Source organism: Lagopus leucura, unplaced genomic scaffold (genome assembly GCF_019238085.1).
Source record: "Lagopus leucura isolate 7727_CA_CO unplaced genomic scaffold, USGS_WTPT01 Super-Scaffold_100035, whole genome shotgun sequence".
NCBI classification, from domain to species: domain Eukaryota; kingdom Metazoa; phylum Chordata; class Aves; order Galliformes; family Phasianidae; genus Lagopus; species Lagopus leucura.
The window spans coordinates 4,056,035-4,077,556 of record NW_024962284.1 but is presented as its reverse complement, the minus strand read 5'-3'; the positions used below and the strand labels follow the sequence as shown (position 1 = coordinate 4,077,556).

The 21,522-nt window shown below is 36.6% G+C and overlaps 1 protein-coding gene across 1 annotated transcript in view; it reads right to left on the bottom strand.

Moving 5' to 3' along the window:
- ELP4 (elongator acetyltransferase complex subunit 4) overlaps positions 1–21,522 on the bottom strand; it is a 122,204-nt gene that overhangs the window by 94,450 nt on the left and 6,232 nt on the right. The window contains exons 3-4 of the mRNA XM_042882637.1: positions 15,747–15,868; positions 4,416–4,544 (exon numbers count right to left, since the gene is read on the bottom strand). Coding sequence (XP_042738571.1) covers positions 4,416–4,544; positions 15,747–15,868 — 251 coding nt within the window. The remainder of the gene's footprint in view (positions 1–4,415; positions 4,545–15,746; positions 15,869–21,522) is intronic.

Genomic DNA, 21,522 nt, shown 5'->3' with positions numbered 1-21,522 from the left:
AAGAAAGAAAGAAAGAAAGAAAGAAAGAAAGAAAGAAAGAAAGAAAGCAGCTCTGATTCTTACACAAAATGAAATGCTTTTTCGTTTGTATCTCAAACAATGGAATATTGAGGAGTGACCAGAACTGCTCCAACGATTTTGAACATTTTGCAGCAGGTTTTGTATCAACTTTCAACATTCTACTAAAAGGATTTTACTTTTTTTTTAAAGAGACCAATATATACATCTTATCAGCTATCTGAAAACTGAGGAGGCTTGTGTTTGTATGTGAGGAAAGCTTTTTAGAACAACTTCTGCTCCAATTTCAACATTTGCTATTCTTGCTAAAAACAGGAATGACAAAAGGTATGTTTTATGCTGAATTATTACACTGATATTGCAACATTTTTTTGCTGCACATTGGGCAGCAAATGATTTAGTTTCAGCTCCAAATATTACATGAAGCATTTGACTTTCATTAAATTTGGTGCTGTTAATAAAATAAGCACTATACCAGAAAAGACTATAGTCATGCCAGAAATAGCCATGTATTTATAGCTAGCTTTCTGAAAGCAAGCATGCTATGTATTTCCACAATTTTATTGTATACTTCATTTTTCCACATAGAGGAGGGCTCCTCTGAAAGTAATGCCTCCTATTTTATGATGTTGGCCCATGACATCAGAGGCAGATGGTGGTATGGCACTAAAGGGGCCCCTGAGAAAATGGCTTCTGTCATGGAAGTGTGGATGAAGCAGAAGTGTGCCACTGGATGCCAGCACGTGGAAAAAATTGTGCCCATTGACACCCACTGATTCTTGCTGAACATTTATGGAGACCAAAGAGTGGATGTGAGCACAGGGCAGAGGTGGGTGGTGCATTTCAGAAGTGCCTACAGTGGGCTGCTCCCACTGCTGTAGTGAATGTGGCATGCAGACTCTTGTCCATTACTGGTGAATATGGCTAATGGTGGTGAAAAAGAATGTTTTGTAGTTGAGAATTTCATCTATCAAATAGTGTTGTGTGCTTTGTAATGATTGGAGTTTTCGTGGACATAAATAGGAGGCATTACTTTTGGAGTGATCTATGAATATTAAACTGTTACAATTAGTGTAATTTGGTTTAGAGTAAATATTTTGAAATAATTTAATTACTGGCTGTTAGGCCTGGTCAGTTATCAGAGAATATAACTAATAAGAATATTGCAGTATCTTTCCTACAAAAACAGAATAACCAAACTAAACCCCAACTTTTCATGATTTTATCACAGATCATTAATTTAGCATTAAAAAAGAAACAAAATGGCCAACACATAGTTATAAAAGTTATACCATTTTTACTAAAAGAACAGGTTCTGTAAACCAGCTTTCATTTATGTATCAGCAACTGAATTTTAAAGAAGGAAACATAGCACAACATAGAGGTCCAGCAAACTGAACTCTCAAAATTTTTTATGTAAAAGTACCTTTATTTAAAATGAGGATCCTGAAAACAATTTAAACAGGGGCTGTTCTTTGGCCTATAATCTATTCTTTATCCGGATTACAGATCAGAGTGTTTTTACTGCAATCTCTGCCAGAGCTCATCTTTTTATTGTGTACTTCCAAGCCCCCTTAATGTTTTAGAAAGGCCTTGACTAACTGAACTTTGATCTGATGTCTTCATTGAGAAAAGCTCCAGGTTGCCCATTTCAGATGCAAATCCTTACTGAGGCCCAATAGAGTTTAGTAAAGACAGCAAAAAAGAAGAAACAAGAAGTTTCCAGGATCCTCTTTGAGAATCCTGAGGCACATTGGTGTCCTTAATCCACCCTGCTGCATGGATTAAGGTAGGTGATAACCTCTCTTGATTCAAAAGAATAAGCACAGTGCCTACAAACTGGGTGGAGACTAGGATTTGGCTATAATAAAACACCATGCAATAAAAGCTCGGGCTATGCCAGAAGCCTATGAATAGGCCTCAATGTACTGCATTCCCAGGCTTAGTGGGGAAGCTTGCAAAAAGCCTACCTGAATCAAGTAAGCATGAATAATCTGCCTTAGCAGAATGACCATGGAGAGCGTGAAGCAGAAACTTTCCATTCCTCTTAAGTTTGACGTGATAAATTTATTAGTGGATTGTAGGCTCAGGCCTGTTCTTTTCTGGGCTCCTGTTTTGCACAAGGAGAAATACACTAAATTGTCAGTGAGCAGAGTGTGCTTTTATGCTACCGTCTGCTGTTAATGTTTCTAATTGCAATACTAATGTGCTAGAAATCTCAGATTTAGGATGAATCAAGGCAGAAAATTGATTTCATGCTGTGACAGTTTATATATTGCCCCAAGAACATAAGCAGTTCATTCAGAAAAAAAAAAAAAGAAAAAGAAAAAACACAGTCTTGCATTGCAAAACAGGCTATCCATATACTCAGAAGTTTAAATTAACCTCTGGAACAGATGAAAGCTAACAAAGTGGCAATGGCACATCAAGCAAAACAAGATCTGTTACTCTGACAGACTTCTGATAAACCATCTATCTGTTTCTGATGTCCAGGGTACCAAAACATGTAAAAAGCAGTTCTGGCAATTATGAAGAGGTCTGATGTAATTATCAGGCATTAATATCACGAAGGCCAGCCACCTAGCTGGCTCGTAAGAGGTGTAGCAAAAGAAAAGTTAATGTCTAAACTATTAACAATTATCTCTTAATTACTTGCAAATAAAAACTAAATTAGAATAAAACTAAATCAAGACTACCACCAAGACAACTTCTACTCAGCATTCTTACTACATGTACAGCCAGATCCTGGACAGAAAAGTTTTCTGCTAACATGTTCAGAGTTCCAGTTAGAAGTACGACTACTTTCATGCTTGAAAATTTTTGATAGTAGCTTTTAAAAATGTACTAATTTCTTAGCTCGATCCATTTGGAAAATATGCCTTCAAATTTTATTCACTGTTGTTTGTTGTTTTTTTTTCTGCTAAAACAAAATTTTAAAGAATTAATTAACAGCTTTAGCTGTAATAATATGTGTAATGTAATAAATAAACGATATTACCGAGTACTGTAAACCATCCAGGGTACTGTAAGGCAACATGAAAAATTCTCCTCCATGAAGTATTCCTGCCACTCGACTAGAATATTCTGAAGTATCTTTAACACAGAAAGGTTAAGAACCAGACTTTTTTCTTTTTTCAAAAAGAAATCTATGCATTAAAATTTTGCACATCAATTATTCAGAATGATCATATTCCAATTTAAAAAAGCGTCAGCAGTAACAAGGGGAACACCCTGCCAAAGATTGATCACTCTATTTTGCATAAGCAAATTTTAATAATTGTGGACAAATACTGTAGGTATTGTATTGGAAAATACTCTAGTACTGGATTGAGTAATAACAAAGGGTGAGTACACACCTAGCCAAATTATCTGTTTTTCTGTTTTGTTAGAACATCAGAACACTACTTGTTGACCACGTGCAATTCTTTCCATATCAATGTACTAGGAGTTCTGTTAGATTTCAAATCAGACGGTTTATTTTGGGGATGGTTCAAAGAGGCACAGCAAGCTTCACAATAATAAAATTGATGAGATTATATGATTACCCTGGAGGCTGTTTGATTTGGCATGTCACCATATATAAGTCTTTTCTGACACAACTATATAGCCATGTCTGTGCAATTTCACAGAAAACCAAACATGCCAAGCCTTATAAGATCATTTTGTCACATTCCAATTATGTTTTTAAGAATATGACTGAACTTACTAGGCAGTTATGACTAAAACTAGAATTTATGAAACATGTGGGCTAAAACATATAGGCAAAACAAGTTTTCTGTTCCAGATAGTCAAAAATGCTGTAATTTTATTAAAAGTTGATTGTGCCATTAAATTAAATAAGAAAGTCACCAGCCACAGGAAATACATCATTCACACAACACTAACAGCTGTAAACTCTGAATGACTGACCACTGTGCTTGTTTCTTGTATTCTCCCTGCACAGCGATTAGTTTCTAGTGACAGTGAAGTTGATATAATTTCAAGTGCTTACTTTAGTTGTTATGCACATGGCTAAGCAAGTCAACAGCTTGCTTCAACACAGTGCTTGCATTAAAGAGATCTAGTAAGCACTGTCCATCAAACCTTCATTAGCCATTTGTGTACTGCTACATCTAGGAGAAGTTTCTTAGTGACCAAATCATTCCAGCTTTTTTTAATAATGCTCATTGAAAAATCCCAAAGCAATTCATTTGTCTTCTACATTTTTACTGTCTATATTAAATTTTACATTTCCTGTAAATGCTCAAATTCCTTTTCTCTCTGTATTTCTAGGAATCAATACATATATCGTTCTAGGATGATTTACTTTACTTTCAGGAGGTAATCATGTAGCACTGTCCTGTGCTGGAAAGCACTTGCTGTGCAAGAGGAACAGTTGTGAAATACCAAAGACTTACCTCCACTTTTGGTGCATTTTGGTAGCGCCAGGCTATTTGCATAGAGTCCTGACAATCTTCAGACTTGGCAGCTGTTGCTTCTACTCGTTCAGTTTTGAAGTTATCATCAAGCAAAGGGGCTGGAAGTTCCTACAGGTGAAAAGTGAAGGAATGTCTACTACCTGGTTTTAAACTAATGGTTTTACATTGAGACAGGAGAGGTTTAGGTTGGATATGAGGAGGAAGTTTTTCCCCAGAGGGTGGTGAGGCACTGGAGCAGGTTGCCCAAGGAGGCTGTGGATGCCCCATCCCTGCAGGCATTCAAGGCCAGGCTGGATGTGGCTCTGGGCAGCCTGGGCTGCTGGTTGGCGACCTGCACACAGCAGGGGTTGGAACTGGATGAGCACTGTGCTCCTTTGCAACCCAGGCCATGCTATGATACCTGCCTAAACATCGCAGCAGTTCAGATTTTTATCTAAAGAATGTACGTTGGCCATAATATGGTTCTCTTCATGTAGTGGACAGTTCCAAAGTCCATAAAAAAGACTTTAAAATATTTTTAAAATAATTGTTCTGAAAGCTCAGATAATATTAAGCGCAATTAATCTGTGAGATTGTTACACACACACACACAAAGATTGCACATTTATAAGAGAATGCGGAATGGAAATACAATATTGCACGTGCTACTATACACAAACAGTACATCTCGAGCAGCATCCATAATTCCTGCTTGCCCATTCTTCTTCAAAAGCTGCTCTCCTAAACCATTCTGGAGAAGAGGTAAGCTCCTTGTATCGCGAATTTGCATTGAAATCTATTTGATAATAAGTTCACATTTCCTTGCCAGCTTTTCTAAAACATTTAAAAGCATTCAACAGATCACAATAGCCTATAGGCACAGGCTGAAGATGACTGTAACAGAATGGTTTGAATCCTCTCTTCTGCTACCATCACACGTATCTACTAATGACAAATACCTTATGAACACAAACAAAGGAGCAAAAGGAAGGAACAGGTATTTAATTCTTAAGTTTCAAATACAAACATTTCTTGCTTGAAAAAACAAGCACTGCAGATAAGTGGACACAGACTTGGAATAGAATTTATCACAGACTTTCTGATAGTGCAGACTGTTTTGTACTGCTGAAAAAGCAGGGGGATGACAAACACTGCACTTATGCAGTGTGCTTCTACGTCTATGAGATGTGTGAAATACAGCAATTTTCCGACCCATCTTTATCACTCATCTGTGGAAGACAGAGGGCAAAGCAACTCTTTATCTGCCTTGAACAGATCAAAACTGTGCTTAATCTTAGTTTTGTTTAAGTAAAGTCTTGCTAGAGCACTGAGATGCGGACATAAAAGAAACACACTGGAAAACTGTTAAAAGAATAATCTTGATTGAAATATGGGTTGTACACGAAACACAGAACATAGGCACAGTTAGTAAAAAAAACCTATACAACTGTCTGCATGGGCAAAGATGGTATCAACACAGAGAAATAAGACAGATTAAATAAGAAAGATTAACTGAATCCATGTCAGGTTTTGCATTGTACTAATTTGGAATTAAATAACACAGGAGAGATGTAGCCCAATAAGTAACCTTACAAACAACATGCATTATTTTGTTTCTTCAATGTTAATTATCATAATACCTACAATTAATGACCAAATTGAGAACAAAGGCTTCTAATTTTGGAACAGTTGTTTCCCTCTCTCTCAGTGGTTGGTCAGTGCACCCTCTGAGATTAAAGGTATTGAAAACTAAGAAAACTTCTACGTAATTGCTTCAGTAAAGTTATAGGAAAGAACTGTATCTACATATTTCAGCAGTGAATAATTTTAATTTATTTACTTTGCTTTAGCAAATGAATTGCAAAAGCATTTGGGGAGGCTCAGATTTCCCTGTTCAAAAGTAAATTTCCATATTTTTAATTAAGGAAACAATGTAACAATTTACATTATCTGCCTCCTCAACTGAAAGAATTTCTTTCTAAAGAATGAATCATAACCATATGTTAAAAAACAAAACAAAACAAAAAACAACTTGTTGATTAACTAGCCTGTATTTCCAAAGATGTTGTTTAACTCTTGCTATCAGCAGAATTGTGTCTATGAAGGAAAAAAATGAGCTAAATATTAAAATAAGTTCCAAGGGAAAATGTTAAATGTCCAACTAAAACTGAAGTGCAAAATTCAGGTTATTTCAAATCTGTTCCCTGAACTGTAAGTTTGCATTATATTTATTTGGACAGCTTTGTGCTACATTATATGGTATACATATAGCCCTAAGCAGAATTTGCAGGTATATTTTCCTTCCATTCACCAACATCAGCTGTCTCCCATTACTCTTTGCAACTTTTTATCACAGTGGCTAACCTGTGTTTCTCTGGAAAGAGATGTCAGACACGTTTTGGAAGATATCATCTAATCCTGTCTAAGCACTTCATCCCACTCCCTGAAATTCCCATTGTTTCAGCTCTCACTGCTGATGCCATCAGCCACCACCTCACCCTGCTGTATTATGACTGGACAGCTATTGTGCCATCTGCAAAGCTGAAAGCCAGGAAACGCCATGGTTTGCCACTCACCTTACTGCAACTTAAAGAGAAAAACATTCCCAATCTTTTCCTAAGGGCATTGAATAATTTCCTCCTCCAGAATCATCAGCTGCATTGCTGTTTTTTTGACAAAAAATTTGACGAAGAGAAGTTTGAGACAGGGACACTCAGTTGTATATGTTTGCTCTTATCACAGACAGTGCCTTCGTAGTTTTCACACCGAGTATCTTCTGCTAGAACAAAGCAGAGGTCAAGAGAGTAAGAGCTGAGTTTCCCCAAGCATTACTGGGAATCTGCAAGCTCCTCCAATGCCTATGTGACACCAAAAAAGTTCCTGCCTTGCACTCAAACACAGAACCGTTCCCTCTTGCATGGCATGATGCTGAATGAGAGATGTTACAAACTGAACCCCAGGATCAGCTGTGAGGCAGTTAGCGCATGGGGTCAGCTCAGCTCCATCTGGCGCTGTCTTCTCCCTTGCTGCCCTACAGAAGGGACCAAGAGCACATGAAGAACCCTCACACCAAAGGAATACTTATTTTCCCCAGCTGTTTTTCCAAAACCTTTCACCCAATAACTACTCTGCCTAGTTGAACAACGTATCCTGGATGTACCATGTTCTTTTGTCTCTAAGCAGGAAACAAGTTCATGTAATACACTGGGACTCAAAACATCACTGGTGTTACTTGGTCTGACAGCCATATCATTTTTTTGTCCCAACACTTTAAAGAAGAATATCCTGGATCATTCTTGCATGAGGTGGTTATGAACTTTATTGCCTCTTAGTAAGCTTCTTAAATATTCTAGCTGCAACCTGGAAGAAGCAGTCTGCCTTTGGTATTTTGAAGACCAATCGCTTCAGCTCTACTGCATGCACTAACTTGGTTAAATACGTTGTACTTAAGTGTGAACAGGAAACATGTTTCATATTTCCCACATATTATCTAAGTATATTGGTAATGTATGTTTTAGGTAAAGGTCCACGAGCAGAACTAGTAAAAATTGTTGCCCTCCAGATTTGCTTTTTAATATCATCACTATCACCCCAGCTTCTATTAAAACTTTTTCCCCACTATTTACGCTAACATGCATGAAAGAGAGGCAAAGCACTGTTTGGATGCATGTCTATGCTGATGGGAAGCCATACATTCATTAGCCTGGTAGAAGACTAAATAGAATGCATAAATGGCTGCTAATGTGGTTATTCCTTGGGATGTACAGATTCATGTTTCCCAGTACATAATTAAAAAAACAAAACAAAACTGCAAGTAGATTCTTGTAGAGCCACATTTGGAGAGGGAGAAGGTTTAAAATCAGTTAATAGGCCTGGGATGAGGAGAATTAGCAAAGAACACAAATAAACCCTCTATGGACAGTACTGAAAACACTGATATTAAAATAATCCAAACACTTAGTCCTCTTCTCATCTTTATTATAACTAGAAATGGAATAAAAGGCCTTCCCTTATTCAGGCACCATTCAAATTATATGCTGTTCTTTGTTTCAGGGAAGTAACTCTTTGCAAAACTGTATGCAAGTGACAGCATACATGAGCAAGAAAAACTCAGGTGTGTTGACAAAGATAAAGGCTGTGTGGCTGGGCACGTACAGCTCAACTCTTCAGTGCTATGAAAAGTTTCCTTATGGTCGAAGAAGCACAAAGCATTCAGCATTTCTCAGGTTTTTTATTTTCATTTTTTTTCAAAAGAAGGAAAAATATGAAGAGTTACAGAAAGGGTGGAGCAGATCAACAGCCAAACCAGCCCCCAGATACTTCTGTCTCAGTTGTACAGAAATAGAACTGAAGGCAGTACAGTTGGACACGCATGGAGAGCAGTGGAGGACATGGTTTCAAAGAGTGACATTTGAAGACAACTGAGCCTGGGCTTTTCCTCAAAATATCTGAGTATGGAAGATTGCCTAGATTTGCCCAGAGAGGCTGTGATGCCCCGTCCATCCCTGGAGGTGTTCAAGGCCAGGTTGGATGGGGCCCTGGGCAGCCTGGGCTGCTGTGAAATGTGGAGGTTGGTGGCCCTGCGTGTGGCAGGGGGCAGAGGTCCCTTCCAACCCTGGCCATTCTGTGATTCTGTGATAGCAAATCGGGGCTTTAGCACATCTTCTCTCTCTTTCTCCCTGATCACTTACTAATTACAAACACAAACATTAGTTTCCAGCAGTCTTATTAAATCATCATTTGTTTGAGAACTAGACATCTCTACCATAAATAAAAAGCACTGAAAATTCTGCCGAGGTTATCACAAGGATAACCCCATTTTGATAATTTCTGAATCCAAAAACGATTCAGAACAGTTTGCCTGTTTAGGATTAAATCAACCTGTATTCTTAAAATGAAAATCAGAATTTTGGAATAAAAGACTAAAACATCTAAAAGTTACTTCTAGAATCTGGAACTGAAAGCGCTCATTATAAAAACAAAAGACAAGGAAGATGAGAGTTAATTTGTCAGCCTATATTATCTCCATTGAACCTATTTCTGCTTAAAAGTATCTCGGCTCCCACATCATATAGCTTTGAAAAGCTTTGGGACTGACAATTTTGTGGCATGACTGTGTCAAGTCCTGAGAACTGTTACATTCTCCCAGGCTAAAAAAAGAGAAGTCTTGCATAAGGTATATATAAAAACAAAACAAAACAAAAACCAAAAAACAAAGCATGTAGCAGTGCATTAGTTAAAATATATTAAAAATGTATATACAACATTACTTGGGGTCAAATAAAATACATCTGCTATGCAGCATGAAAATACAGAAGGGAGACAAGTGCTAAAGTTATTAAGCATGGTGTGGTTGGGGCATCCATCCATGTCTAGAGTGAGATGCAGTAGAATGGAAAAGCAAAAAAAAAAAAAGAAGAAAAAGGGAGAGAAAAAGAAGTTTTGGAAGTTTTTTTTCCCAAATTAATTCCTTCCTTTTAAGACAAGGCAACAAACGGTTTATCTGAGGTGCTCAGACAAATGACAATGCAACTACAATATTTTTCCCCACAAAGCAAGCTGATGACGGTTTTATTGCAAACAAGAAGTAATTTATTTCGTTAATAAATCTTTCATCTGCGTAATGAAATGATGTACAACTTGCATCTGCTAGCAATCTAGGTCCTTCTGTGTTCTCTGCCACATTACTTTGCTTGCCTTGTGTTGGCAGATGCACTAAGAAAAATCAGATTCTAACAGTTTGACCTCTCTCACTTCTTATGTTCTCTAGGGGATAATAAAATCCAAGATACAATCCCACAGCAGTTAATGAAGCTTAACCTCACACCCTCTTAATTACCAATGCATTACACCAACCATAGGCATCATACTCCTCTCTAAGCTATTTTACATTGCTAAAGAAGTACTACTGTGCTATTATTTAGCAACATAATCCAAGCTGTATGTGAAATCCCACTTATATAAAATCCTTTGATCCTTATGGGTTTTGATAACTGTATAATTAATAGTACTTAAGAATTTGAAACATTGTCTATTTCTGCAGCAATAAATACGTTGTGCACACGGTTTTATGCAGCTATCTCACAATGTAATATTGTCACAGGTCTGGCTAAAGAAACATGGGAAATAAAAAACTGCAATTCACTGTTGATCTCTAATTGCAATGATATTTAAAGAGTTTAAACTCACATGAATTTGAGGCTTTTTCATTATGTTAATTTTTAGTATTTAAAGGACACCAGATGGTAAGTAAGGAAGGGTAAATATTTTCTTTTCAATAATGCATTATATAAATGTCAGTTTAAAGGGCCCTACTCCCAAAAGGGAGGAGGATTCTGTTTTGATTGTAAACACTTGTGAAGACAAGGTCTATTGTTAAAGAACACAAATGACTGGATATAGAATTTTTTTCTTTCAGAGGCCCTTGCACCACAATTTATTTCCATCTGCAGGTAAGGTCGTTAGCTGCACGGAATTTTTTCTTTGACATTCAGAAGTACCAGCCTCAAAAAATGAGAATTGTGTGAAGAGAAAAAGGGAGGTAGAATTCCACTGCTTTATGCAATTAAAAAAAAGCAGTTAACTGAAAGTACTCTGAGAGTTTTGTTTTGTTTTAAACCGAATGAATACATTCTTTGCTTCACACACACAGAAGTTCACCCTACAGCCATGCCATTCTATAGTAACTCTTTGCTATTACTTCCTCCCACTGTGGCTCCCTTTCACAACACTGAAAACCAGGAATGCATGAGAATATTAGATAATGTTTTCTTATTTATTTCATCATTTTCTGAATCAGCTCATGATTCCTTTTTAAAACAAAAATGCAGCAAAAAGGGGAATGTTGGACCAAGAGAACCAATGTGAAGACACTAAATAAAATGAAAGTACCCTTATCCAAACTTCTCCAAACTCTGCTGCAGTGTATAACGCCCTGGCCTGAACAGGTTTCATACCAAACAACAGCAAACATTATTCGTAAACAACTTCAGGGATAGTGAACTATTGCTCGCAGTGCACAACTGAGAATATGGATTCTACTAATTAACTATTCTACGAGGCTTTTTGGTAATTTCTCAACACTGAAGCCTGAAATTTTGCTTATTTTAAAACTACTATGTTTGCACCTACGATACATTTCATAGGCCAGGAAAGATCTCTGTTTAAAAATAAGCTTATCGTTTCAGTAGAAAGGTGAAAGAAAATATCCTAATAAGCAGCCAAGGATTGGCAGACAGGAAACATGAAATTTAAGCCTGGTTCTGGAAAACCTTTTTATTGAATTGGTCCAAACATCTGACAAAAGACGAAGCTTTACACTCCTGAGAGTTCTCAGTGTGGGGACCTCGTAACAGGATTTCAATCCTTTCAAACAGAAGTGACTTATTTTCCAGCATACCTTTTCACACCCATGTAAAATGTGTCAAATTCAAAGTAGTTCTGTAACACTGAAAACCGGAGTACAATTAATATAATTAAAATATTTGAGCTTAAGCTTTTTTTTTTTTTGGTGTGTGTACTTGCTTGTTTTTTTTTTTTTTTATTAAAAAGAAACCTGGAAATAACAAGAATATATTTTGCTAATTTCTGCAGCCATCTTCTCAATGGGAAAAGAATAAGTGTGCATCTTCTATTCTTCAGGTCAAGTCAGATTAACCAGGGTGATGGAGACTGAATTTTTGCAGGCATTTTCAAACAGCTGTATACACATAAGCAAACTGCTGTATTTCAAGTATACTTTCACTTTTTTGTTGTTGTGGAAAACATTTGGGATAGGGTTTTTTTGTTTTTGCTTTCTGCCAAGTCTTTTGACCTTGCTTTCTTTCTTTTTCTTTTCTTTTTTTTTCAATGAGCCATTATACTCCCCCATATGCACCTCGCAAATTCCTTATCAAGTGATGTTGCATTTTTCTCTTTCCACTGCGGCTCCCTTATTGTACTTAAAAGTACAATGATACCAGACATACAAGGTAAAAACTGAGTTGGTGACAGAGCTCAAGGGGAGATGTAGGACTTGACTGGAGGTGGAATTCTGGGGAATGCATTTCATTTTAAGAAGGCTGTCCTGCCTAATCTAGATAGGAAAAGCATCCTCTTTCTAAGTAGTACTCTCCTGGGCTATTCCAAAGTAAGCTTTCGTTGACTACTAGTTTGGAGGAAGTGTTCTTTAGCCTCTGTTCTTGCATGTGAGCCTCCAAAAAGACCACCTTGAAAGTACAGAAGTACATCTGTGGGGATGTTCAAAAGAATACACAGTCCCCTTGTTAGCTTTTTCTTTCAAAAACATTAAGATAAACATATGTGTTTATAAATATAAATATTTATATGTGCAATAAACATAGCCATATATTAAACTTTGCATTCCATTCTCAAACATATGCACTACATAAAACTTCAAAACAATTGGCACAAATTTGAGAGTTTTGAATTATAACCACAAAAAATATAACCACTGAACACACCGAAACTAAGGAAACACTCAAGCAAAAAAAGCATCTTTTTTTACCAGTCTCTGTTTTTGAGCTTGAGTAAATAGTTTTTCATAATTTGCAGTCTAAACTCAATCAGATTTGGTACTGAAAATGGAACACCAAAATATAAGAAGGCTGAAGGAAACATTATTATTGAATTAATTTTGCATTTACCCATGCAATCAGTTTTGTTTTATGATCGATCAAGGAAGCGTACCACACTATTTCTTATATTGTAGTCTATTTGATTCCCACTACTTATGCTCTTATAGTAAAAAGTTATCCTTTGTTGAAGAATATAAATTGAACAAATACTTTCTAAAAACAGCATGTATATAGTTCTGTAGGCTTTACCAGAGGTGTATAATTTTTCAGCATTACGTCTTAATGCCAATTTCCTGAAGGAGCTTTGACTACAAAAGGCATGAATATGTTTTCAAAGGATGATGGATAAATTGGTGGGTGGTAATATAATATATCTTAGGCAGCTGATCAGGGCTTTTTATCCACTGCTTGTCTTTTAGTTACACACAATTTCAAGATAATTATGGTCTATGAGAATGTCTTTTCCCCTTCCTACTACCAGCAATATTTGTCTTGGTTATAGGTTCAAGAAACTTCCAATCACATCATAAAATTAGAATAGGGCAATTATGGCATCTCAGCAGAGATCTATAGATAGGGTGACCACACAATAAAGACATAAGGCACATAAAGAATTGTCTTCATGTACAATGGCTGGAATACTGTAGAATACACTGAATCCATACTTCAGTTTTATAAAATAAAAAACAAGCACAAATAGGTTGACACATACCAGAGTCAGTGTTGCCTTTCCAGCATACAGTCCATTCAGACGTTGAAAATGAATTAATTGCTAACCTCATTAAATAAAACGCAATCTTATTCTCAGCGGTCAGATAAGTTGTCTCAAAAGTCTGACTTCATTTTTCTGCCAGGAGAGGACTTGAAGCACCTGAAGGTCCTCACTTTTAAAGGTCGAGTAAAGCAGTTTGCTTGTATGATTTGGACACCTAACTGTGGCCAATGCCAGTCTCAGACCAACTCTGCCAGGTGATGTCTTTTAAGATAATACATCCTTGCTTTTCAAGAAGTACCTCAGCCTGCCAACTGTGAAAGCACATAATTTTCTAGTTTGATGCCTAGCGTATTACAGGGTTACTTCACTGAAACAATTTCAAGACAGCAACACAAATCAGAGAAATCAACTCTATTGCACATTGTCTATTAAGTAAATGAAGTATTGAACAGTTGAGGTAAAAGTAGAAAAGCATAGGCAAGAAAACAGCCGGATATGTAAAAACACAAATGGAGGAAGAAGACAAGACAAAATTGTTTTCTTCAACTTTCCTGCAGTAACATTGTCCACCTTTTCAGAATTAGTAACACCACCACAGAGGAAGGTAGTTGCCATTACCTAGTGGCTATCCCTAAAAGTAAGAAGGAAAGCATTCCAAAATCAGACAGCAGAGCTCAGTGAACAACATCAGACTGACTGACCAGAACTTCAAGCTGGTACAAAGACGGAAGTACTAACAGTGCCTGTTAGCAAGCAACAGCTGAACGAACAGGAATCATGAAAATTATGACAAGCTATAAACAATTTATTTGAAGGTGAATAAAGAATGATGAAATCCACATTAGGTGGTTAATGTTAAGACATTTGAATGCAATGCACTAAATTTATTACATTTGATAATTTGATTTTAATGGGAAAAAAACCAAATGCAATGAGGTCCATCAGTCAGTGATTTTATTAACACTTATTTAAGCACAGACATTAGTAAAAATATATTTATTATGTAACTCATAATTCACAATAAAATTCTAATGTATTTGTTTAGATTATACTATAAAATAAAAGAATACATGAGAAAAATTTAATTTCTAAATCAAACTTTTTTTAGGATGAAGATGGTTGAAAAAAAAGAGTTAAGATTTTTCTAACTACAAGCATATCGTTTCACTAGGAATACACATTTTCATGAATACTGGAGATAATACTGAGCAGATGAGGCACAATCTACGATCACCAGGTAGTGAAAATGAAAAGCAATCATCTTGACCAGAAATAGTCTCTGAATACTCTTAAAGAAAATGCCAGGCTACACTTGATGCAGAAGTAATCAGCAAATTATACATTACTTGTGTTATCAGAAAAAAAGAAGCATTAGAAAGATATAAAATATTTAATGAAATGTTCTAAGAGTACCCCCATACTTCTGTATGTTTTATAGTGTCGATGAAGACTGTTTCCCTATAGTGGAAAGTATCAGTGTGTGATTAGAAGCTCATTGAATTCTGAAAGGAACCTTTCTATATAACCTGATTAAAGATGACCATATTTCCTGGTATAAAAAAGCCAGTCAGAACGAAAAGTCTGAATAAAGGAGGTTTTACTTTAAGATGTTAAATGCTATTCTTCTTTTTTATAGGAAACTGCAAAACATATCTGTGCAAATTGTATGCTGCTTCTCTCCCTCCCCAGTATATTAGAAGTTGCTCCACTACTCTGTGTTCTTAGATTGTGGACAGCAGTTGGGTTTATTCAAGCTATTCAATTTAGCCAGCTCGTCGGTCTGGGTTTTCTCCAAAATCAAAATGAAGGATAAGTAGCTTCTAGACTGATCCTCAGGAAGATCTCATTCCATTTTTTTTTTTTTGCAGAAGCAGGCTAGCAAGTTAAATTTAATTCCCAAATCTGGCTAGTGTAAATACTTCCGTACTTCCCAACATATTCTTGAGGATCACCAACATGAATTCACTTGTTACTATATAAATTTTACTTAAATTCATCAAGAAATTAGAACTTCACTAGCTAAAAGCTACGAGTCTTTACCTTTAAGATGTTGGCTGGAGGGTCCTGAGCAGAAGCAACAAACAAGTCATGTCCACAGACAACTCCCTCTGCGAGAAAATATTTCAGCAGCAGACTGGAGTAAACCCCATATTTATCTTCCTCTGTGGAAACAAGAATGTTTGTAAATAAAAAATTCCAACCAAACAACCAAAACAAACAAACAGCAAAATAAAAACACCCGCCTGTATTTTCATGACATTATAAAAAGCCCATGTAATGTAGATGTGACATAATAAGTACAGTATGAATAGAAAATTTTAAAAGTAACATTTGATAATGGTGTATTCCTAATCTTCCAGGAGAAATAGTTCTTGCTCACATGGCTGATTCTAGAAATGGATGACAAGGAACAAGGCTGGAGTAGTTAAGGATAATTTTTTCTTCAAATTTTATTTGAAATGCTGAAAAGTTGAACTGCAAGAATGATGTGACAGGGAACAGGATATAAACCTTTTCACTGACTTACCCTTAATTTATTCTGTTGACTGATAGATTTATTTGTAGTGTAATAGGACTAAATAAGGTTTTACACTGACACACCCTTCTAAACCATGCTTTGCAAATCAATGAGGAATTTTCAATTTATCAAAAGAAAAACATTTCCATTTGGTGTGACAGAACATCACTTCAGCATTAGCTTTTCCTTTTGTCTTCTTACTGTGATTTTCATAACAGTAAACTTAAGAGGAAAAGCAGGAAAATAAATACTGGGGAGTGATCTAAATATAAAACACCTTATGGTCTGCTACAGTACTCAAAGGATTAAATGTGTCTCAGAGAGCCTTTACAAACAGTGTATCTTGAATTGTTAAAGTCAATGCATCTGTAAGAATCCCTCAGTTCTTCAATTTGTCACATAGAGGATGGCTTTTTATTGATTCATTTCTAGGTCACTAAACTTTTGTGGTATTCAAAAGATCTAAAGTGCACCCATATGGGGCTTTTCTGATAGCATCCATTGTGCCCTGGCTTCAATAGTTATGTTACTATTCAAAACCATAGGGGTACAGCTTTCTTTTTCTAAATAAACAAACAAACCAGTTAGCACAGGTATTTCAGATGCTCGCTGATTATTTTGCTGATAATTTTGGTGAAATATTTACAAGTGTTTTTCTTTGCTGATAACTTTTGGACTTACTATTTGATGGCTAGGATACATTCTCAACAGTTACATTTATTCTTCCAAAGCTACACTAAAAGGACCATCTCCATTCTGTACATTAGGAACCAACACTTAAGTGTGTTTCAGTCAGCCAAGAAAACTTAAGAAAAGCCCAAATCTTTATTCTTAGCCTCCCTACTAAAGAGCTGTCCCACCAGCAGCCTTCATTGTGAAGTTCACTCTCTAGCTAATAAGGCACATAGACAAATGAGACTCGTGCAGCTGCAGTCTCTTTTCTGGGCCCAGTCACCACAAGTCACACAACAGTCCATAGCCTTCTCTGATTCTTTTTGAACAAAGAGTATTCTGCAGCTAAGTAGCAGGTGAGTAACTAGTGAAGCGTGAAACTATACAAGGGAAAGAGATTATTTACCTACAAGTTATGCATATTGTCTACAGGACAAAACCTCTTCTGATCTCACAGATAAGAACACAAAATAGTTTATTGTGACCATTATGCAGTGGCCTTTTACCACAACAACTTGCTTTCATGGCCAAAACAGACGTCAAGAAAAAGCTGTACTGTCAGTACCAGCACTGTGAATTCCAGCATATAACCATGTTGAAAATAAAGGAGAAAAAACAATTCCTATTTATGGATCTTCTCACCCCTATGCTGTACAGGTTACTGAACACTTTAGAGACATTCTGAACATCTTTGTGCACGGAGTGCCTTGTACTACTCAGAGGGATCAGCAGTGGAATTAGATACAAAATTTTAAGGCATGGAGCTTAGCGAGAGCACAGAAAACAAAGAGAGAAGGTATGAGAGAGGAAATGCAACTAAAATCTCATGTAACGATGGAAATTTTATGTCTATATATGAGGCATTACTAACAAAAAAGTCTCCAGCCCCCTGCATCAGAAGTATTCCTGTTCCAAGATGGGATTGAGGAGAAGCACCAACACTCGGAAAGCAACAAAGAGCCAGGAACAAAATTGACCGTAAGACAACACAGTATAAATTCCATTTATAACGACTAAATGTCTGCATACTGAATGGCATGAAGGTCTTTGAAAAACTCCAGAGATCATTTGTACCTTAATTACTTAAGATGATGAGAGCTATAAGAGGAAAAAAATAAGACTGCAGCACCGTAACGTACAGATAGCTTTTTTTTAATCTGCTGCACAAAGGCAGACAGGTTGCCCTGGAGCTGCCAGAAGCCTGTCATAGCCTATCAGTATTGATCATTTTTTCCCCAGATAGCTGTACGGCACGGTGCTGTGACCTAAGGTGAGTCTTTGTGAAGCGATGAAACATTTCTGCAAATTGCTGCAGGTTATAAGATGCGATTATTTTAATCACCCGAAATTCCATTTAAAAGATACTTTACTAATGTCCACATTTACGAAGCTTGAGGGGATATGCTCTGTGTCACTTGCATTTAATTAGCACATGCCAAAAGTGAGTTGTCAAACATCCAAGTCATGATATTTGGCATACTTCAGAAAGGTAAATTCTGATAACTTGTATTTTGTATAATTATATTTAGCAAATCACTGTTTTGTACCTCTCTGGAGATTACCTTTTTCAATTTTAAAAAGATGATAAGTTCAGTTCCACTGACAAGTGAGGAGGGCTCTTACCAGCGAGGCTGAATAGCACGTCTAACAAAAATAAGAGTAGCTAATTAAAGTAGCTGAAACTGCTTCGAGGCCTAGACTGAACAGGTACAGACCTGCTTTTAACTAAACAACGTTAACTTTTTATAATTGACCTCAGCTACCAACAAAAACCCTCCCACTGATAATCTTTAAAACATTTAACCATCAATGGTCAAAATGTCAAGGCTACAGCATCTTAAAGGTATGTAGGAAGGGGGTCTTACAGAGTACCCAGGGCAGACCCGCACTCCTTCACTATACAGTTTGTTTGTTATACCAACAAGGCTTATGCTTATAAAAAGAAAACAACTTTGTTCAGAAAAGTCCTCCTAAGGGTAACATACAACAGGTCTGAGTTGCTCAGGCAGTGGGAGGAAAGCAGTGTGCTTCATGAGCAGCGGTACTATTTGTTTTGGTATGAAAGGGGACACTTCTGGAAAGCAAATCCAGAGCACTTAAAGGCAAGACAGCAAACAAGTGGTTGCACAATCATATGAAACAACCTGATAGTGTTCAAATTTCATTTCACCCAGGAGTTGGGATGGCTGTTTTACCACTTTTTATAAACCCGTGTACAGTAACACCTCTGGAAATTAAAGCATCAGTTAAAAACAACAACAGCTTGCTACATCACTGTATAAAACAAATAAACAGGAAGTTTCTGGCTCCTCCACAATCTTGAGTAAGACAACCATGTACTCTCTAATTTTCTTATAAATAAAAGACTGTCAAAAGAACATACTGTAGAATTAAGTCCAACTGGAAATCATGATGCTCGCTATTATGATTTAAATTTAAGAAAATTGAGCACTTAATTCAAACAATATTTTAGTCTTATCAAGTAACCTGTGCCATTACTACGTCTCCAGAATACAACAGATAAAATAAATATTTTAATATCCTGAATCTACTATTATTTGGTTAAATTAACCAAGATAATGTGTCAAATAATGAAGATGAGCATTTAATTTGCAAGGAAAGCTAAACTAAAAGTAATGCAATTTTTTCTCGCCTTAAAGAATGTTGAAGGGAAGGAGAAGAATTTAACCTTTTAATAACACTCGGAGTACAACACATAAGGATCTTCTTAGGAGGTTTATCACTGACAGCTTCAATCCTGTATAATATTAAGCTTGCCTAGACTAATCTCATGACAGATTTTTTTTTGTATATTGACAGGATATTCTAACAATGCAGTTACAATTCTACCTGCACCATCTTTAAAAATTAGTCTAAAAGTTTTTAGACTAATGAGTCATGAATAAATATAGTTCTCCCTTCAAGGCTTTTGGTATATAATTACATGTTTCAAAATAATATATGGAAAGTTTTATTTGGGAAAAAAAAATAGTTTTCAAAGCTTAAAGAGAAACTCTCCTTCGTGTTTCTTTAAGTTTGCTAACATCACAAATACACAGCAATGCACTCAGAGGGAAAAAAATCCAGGTAAGAATCCTGTCATTTTCAAATCACCGTGTCTCATCATCTTTTTCATTAGAACAAAAAACCTCATTCTCTTTTGCATTCGTTTCATTTGGAGACATTTAGATGAGATCAAATGGATACCTAACCCCACGCTCAAGAGTAGCCAAAGGCAGATATAGAAGAGGTAGTAACTGAACAAGCAAATGTGATGCTTCAACCAGGCACGTACTCAGCCTCCCACTGCGGTTCAAGGACTTCCTAAGCTGAACTTGGTATCCGTGCACTTAGTAAGCTTTCTCCTCTACACAGTTGCTTAACTTCTCACTGAGACCATGATTTTTTTAATGTTCACAACACACAATGGTGAGGTATTTCACCTTTTAATTGCATACTGTGTGAAGAACCATCACCTTATTTTGTTTGATGTTATGGCCAATAGGTCCATTTGAGACCACCCAGTTCTTCTAGCGGCAGGGACAGTAAATATTATAATGGGAAAACAAAACAAAATGTTCCATAATCTGTGATTTCAGAAAAATACGACAGGTTCTAACTTCTTCTTCTCTTTTATTGATAGCAAGACTGCAGCTCTTCTCAAACTATGTAAGAAAAGTAAGATCTACACTGACAGCAGTAAGACATAACACTTCGATCACTGCTTCTGGGTTCAGAGAAACGTGGATAACATTTCATGAGAAAAATAAACTCAACTGGTATTCTCTGTTCCAAGAAAGGCCAAACACTCTGGCTCTCTCTTCTGCCAGGCTGGATGGGGCTGTGTGCAACCTGCTCTAGTGGGTGGTGTCCTCCCTATAGCAGGGGGGTTGGAACTAGATGATCTTAAAGGCCCCTTCCAACCCAAACAATCCTATGATTCTAGTCCTGACTTTGCAACCCTTCTCTCCCCCCTCGTGCTGGCTCAGGTACACATCTCATACATTAGTTAGCCAACTCAAGTCACTAAGCCAAGAGAAAAGTCTCTGCTTTTCTGCAGCTGTGTTGGTTTTCTTCCACCTTAGAGAGCTGAATCAGCTCAGCAAGAACTGAAAAGCACTAGTTGTAGCCCAGGGAACAACAAGATGGCATGGCCAAGAATAGGGAGAGGAATTTGGACAACTTCTTTTGGCAACAGTGAACTGCTGTACCAATTCAGCATTCTCAAAAAATTTAAATGGCTGCCACTAAACAGATGATGCCCTACAAGAAATTAGGTAATGTCAGTGATTTTTTCTGGCAGGCAACTGTTCAAATTACTTAGATCTCTACCACAATATACAGAAGTTTATAGGGTTTTATTTAAAGATTGAGATTTTCTAAGATACACTACAATAGCAACCTGTCTTTAAACAGCTACCAATGATACATAAAATGTGGAACTAGGAATTAGAATTAATGTAACAAGCCATAATTAGAGAAATGACCTTGCTTGCTGGGAAACTGAAAATGCTGTTCAGCTTCTAGTGGAGGGTCACATAAGCCTTACACAGTTAACTTCTCACAGAAAGCAAATTGAATATAAAGCTCCACATATGATGAAGAGCATAATTTCTATGTAGGTTA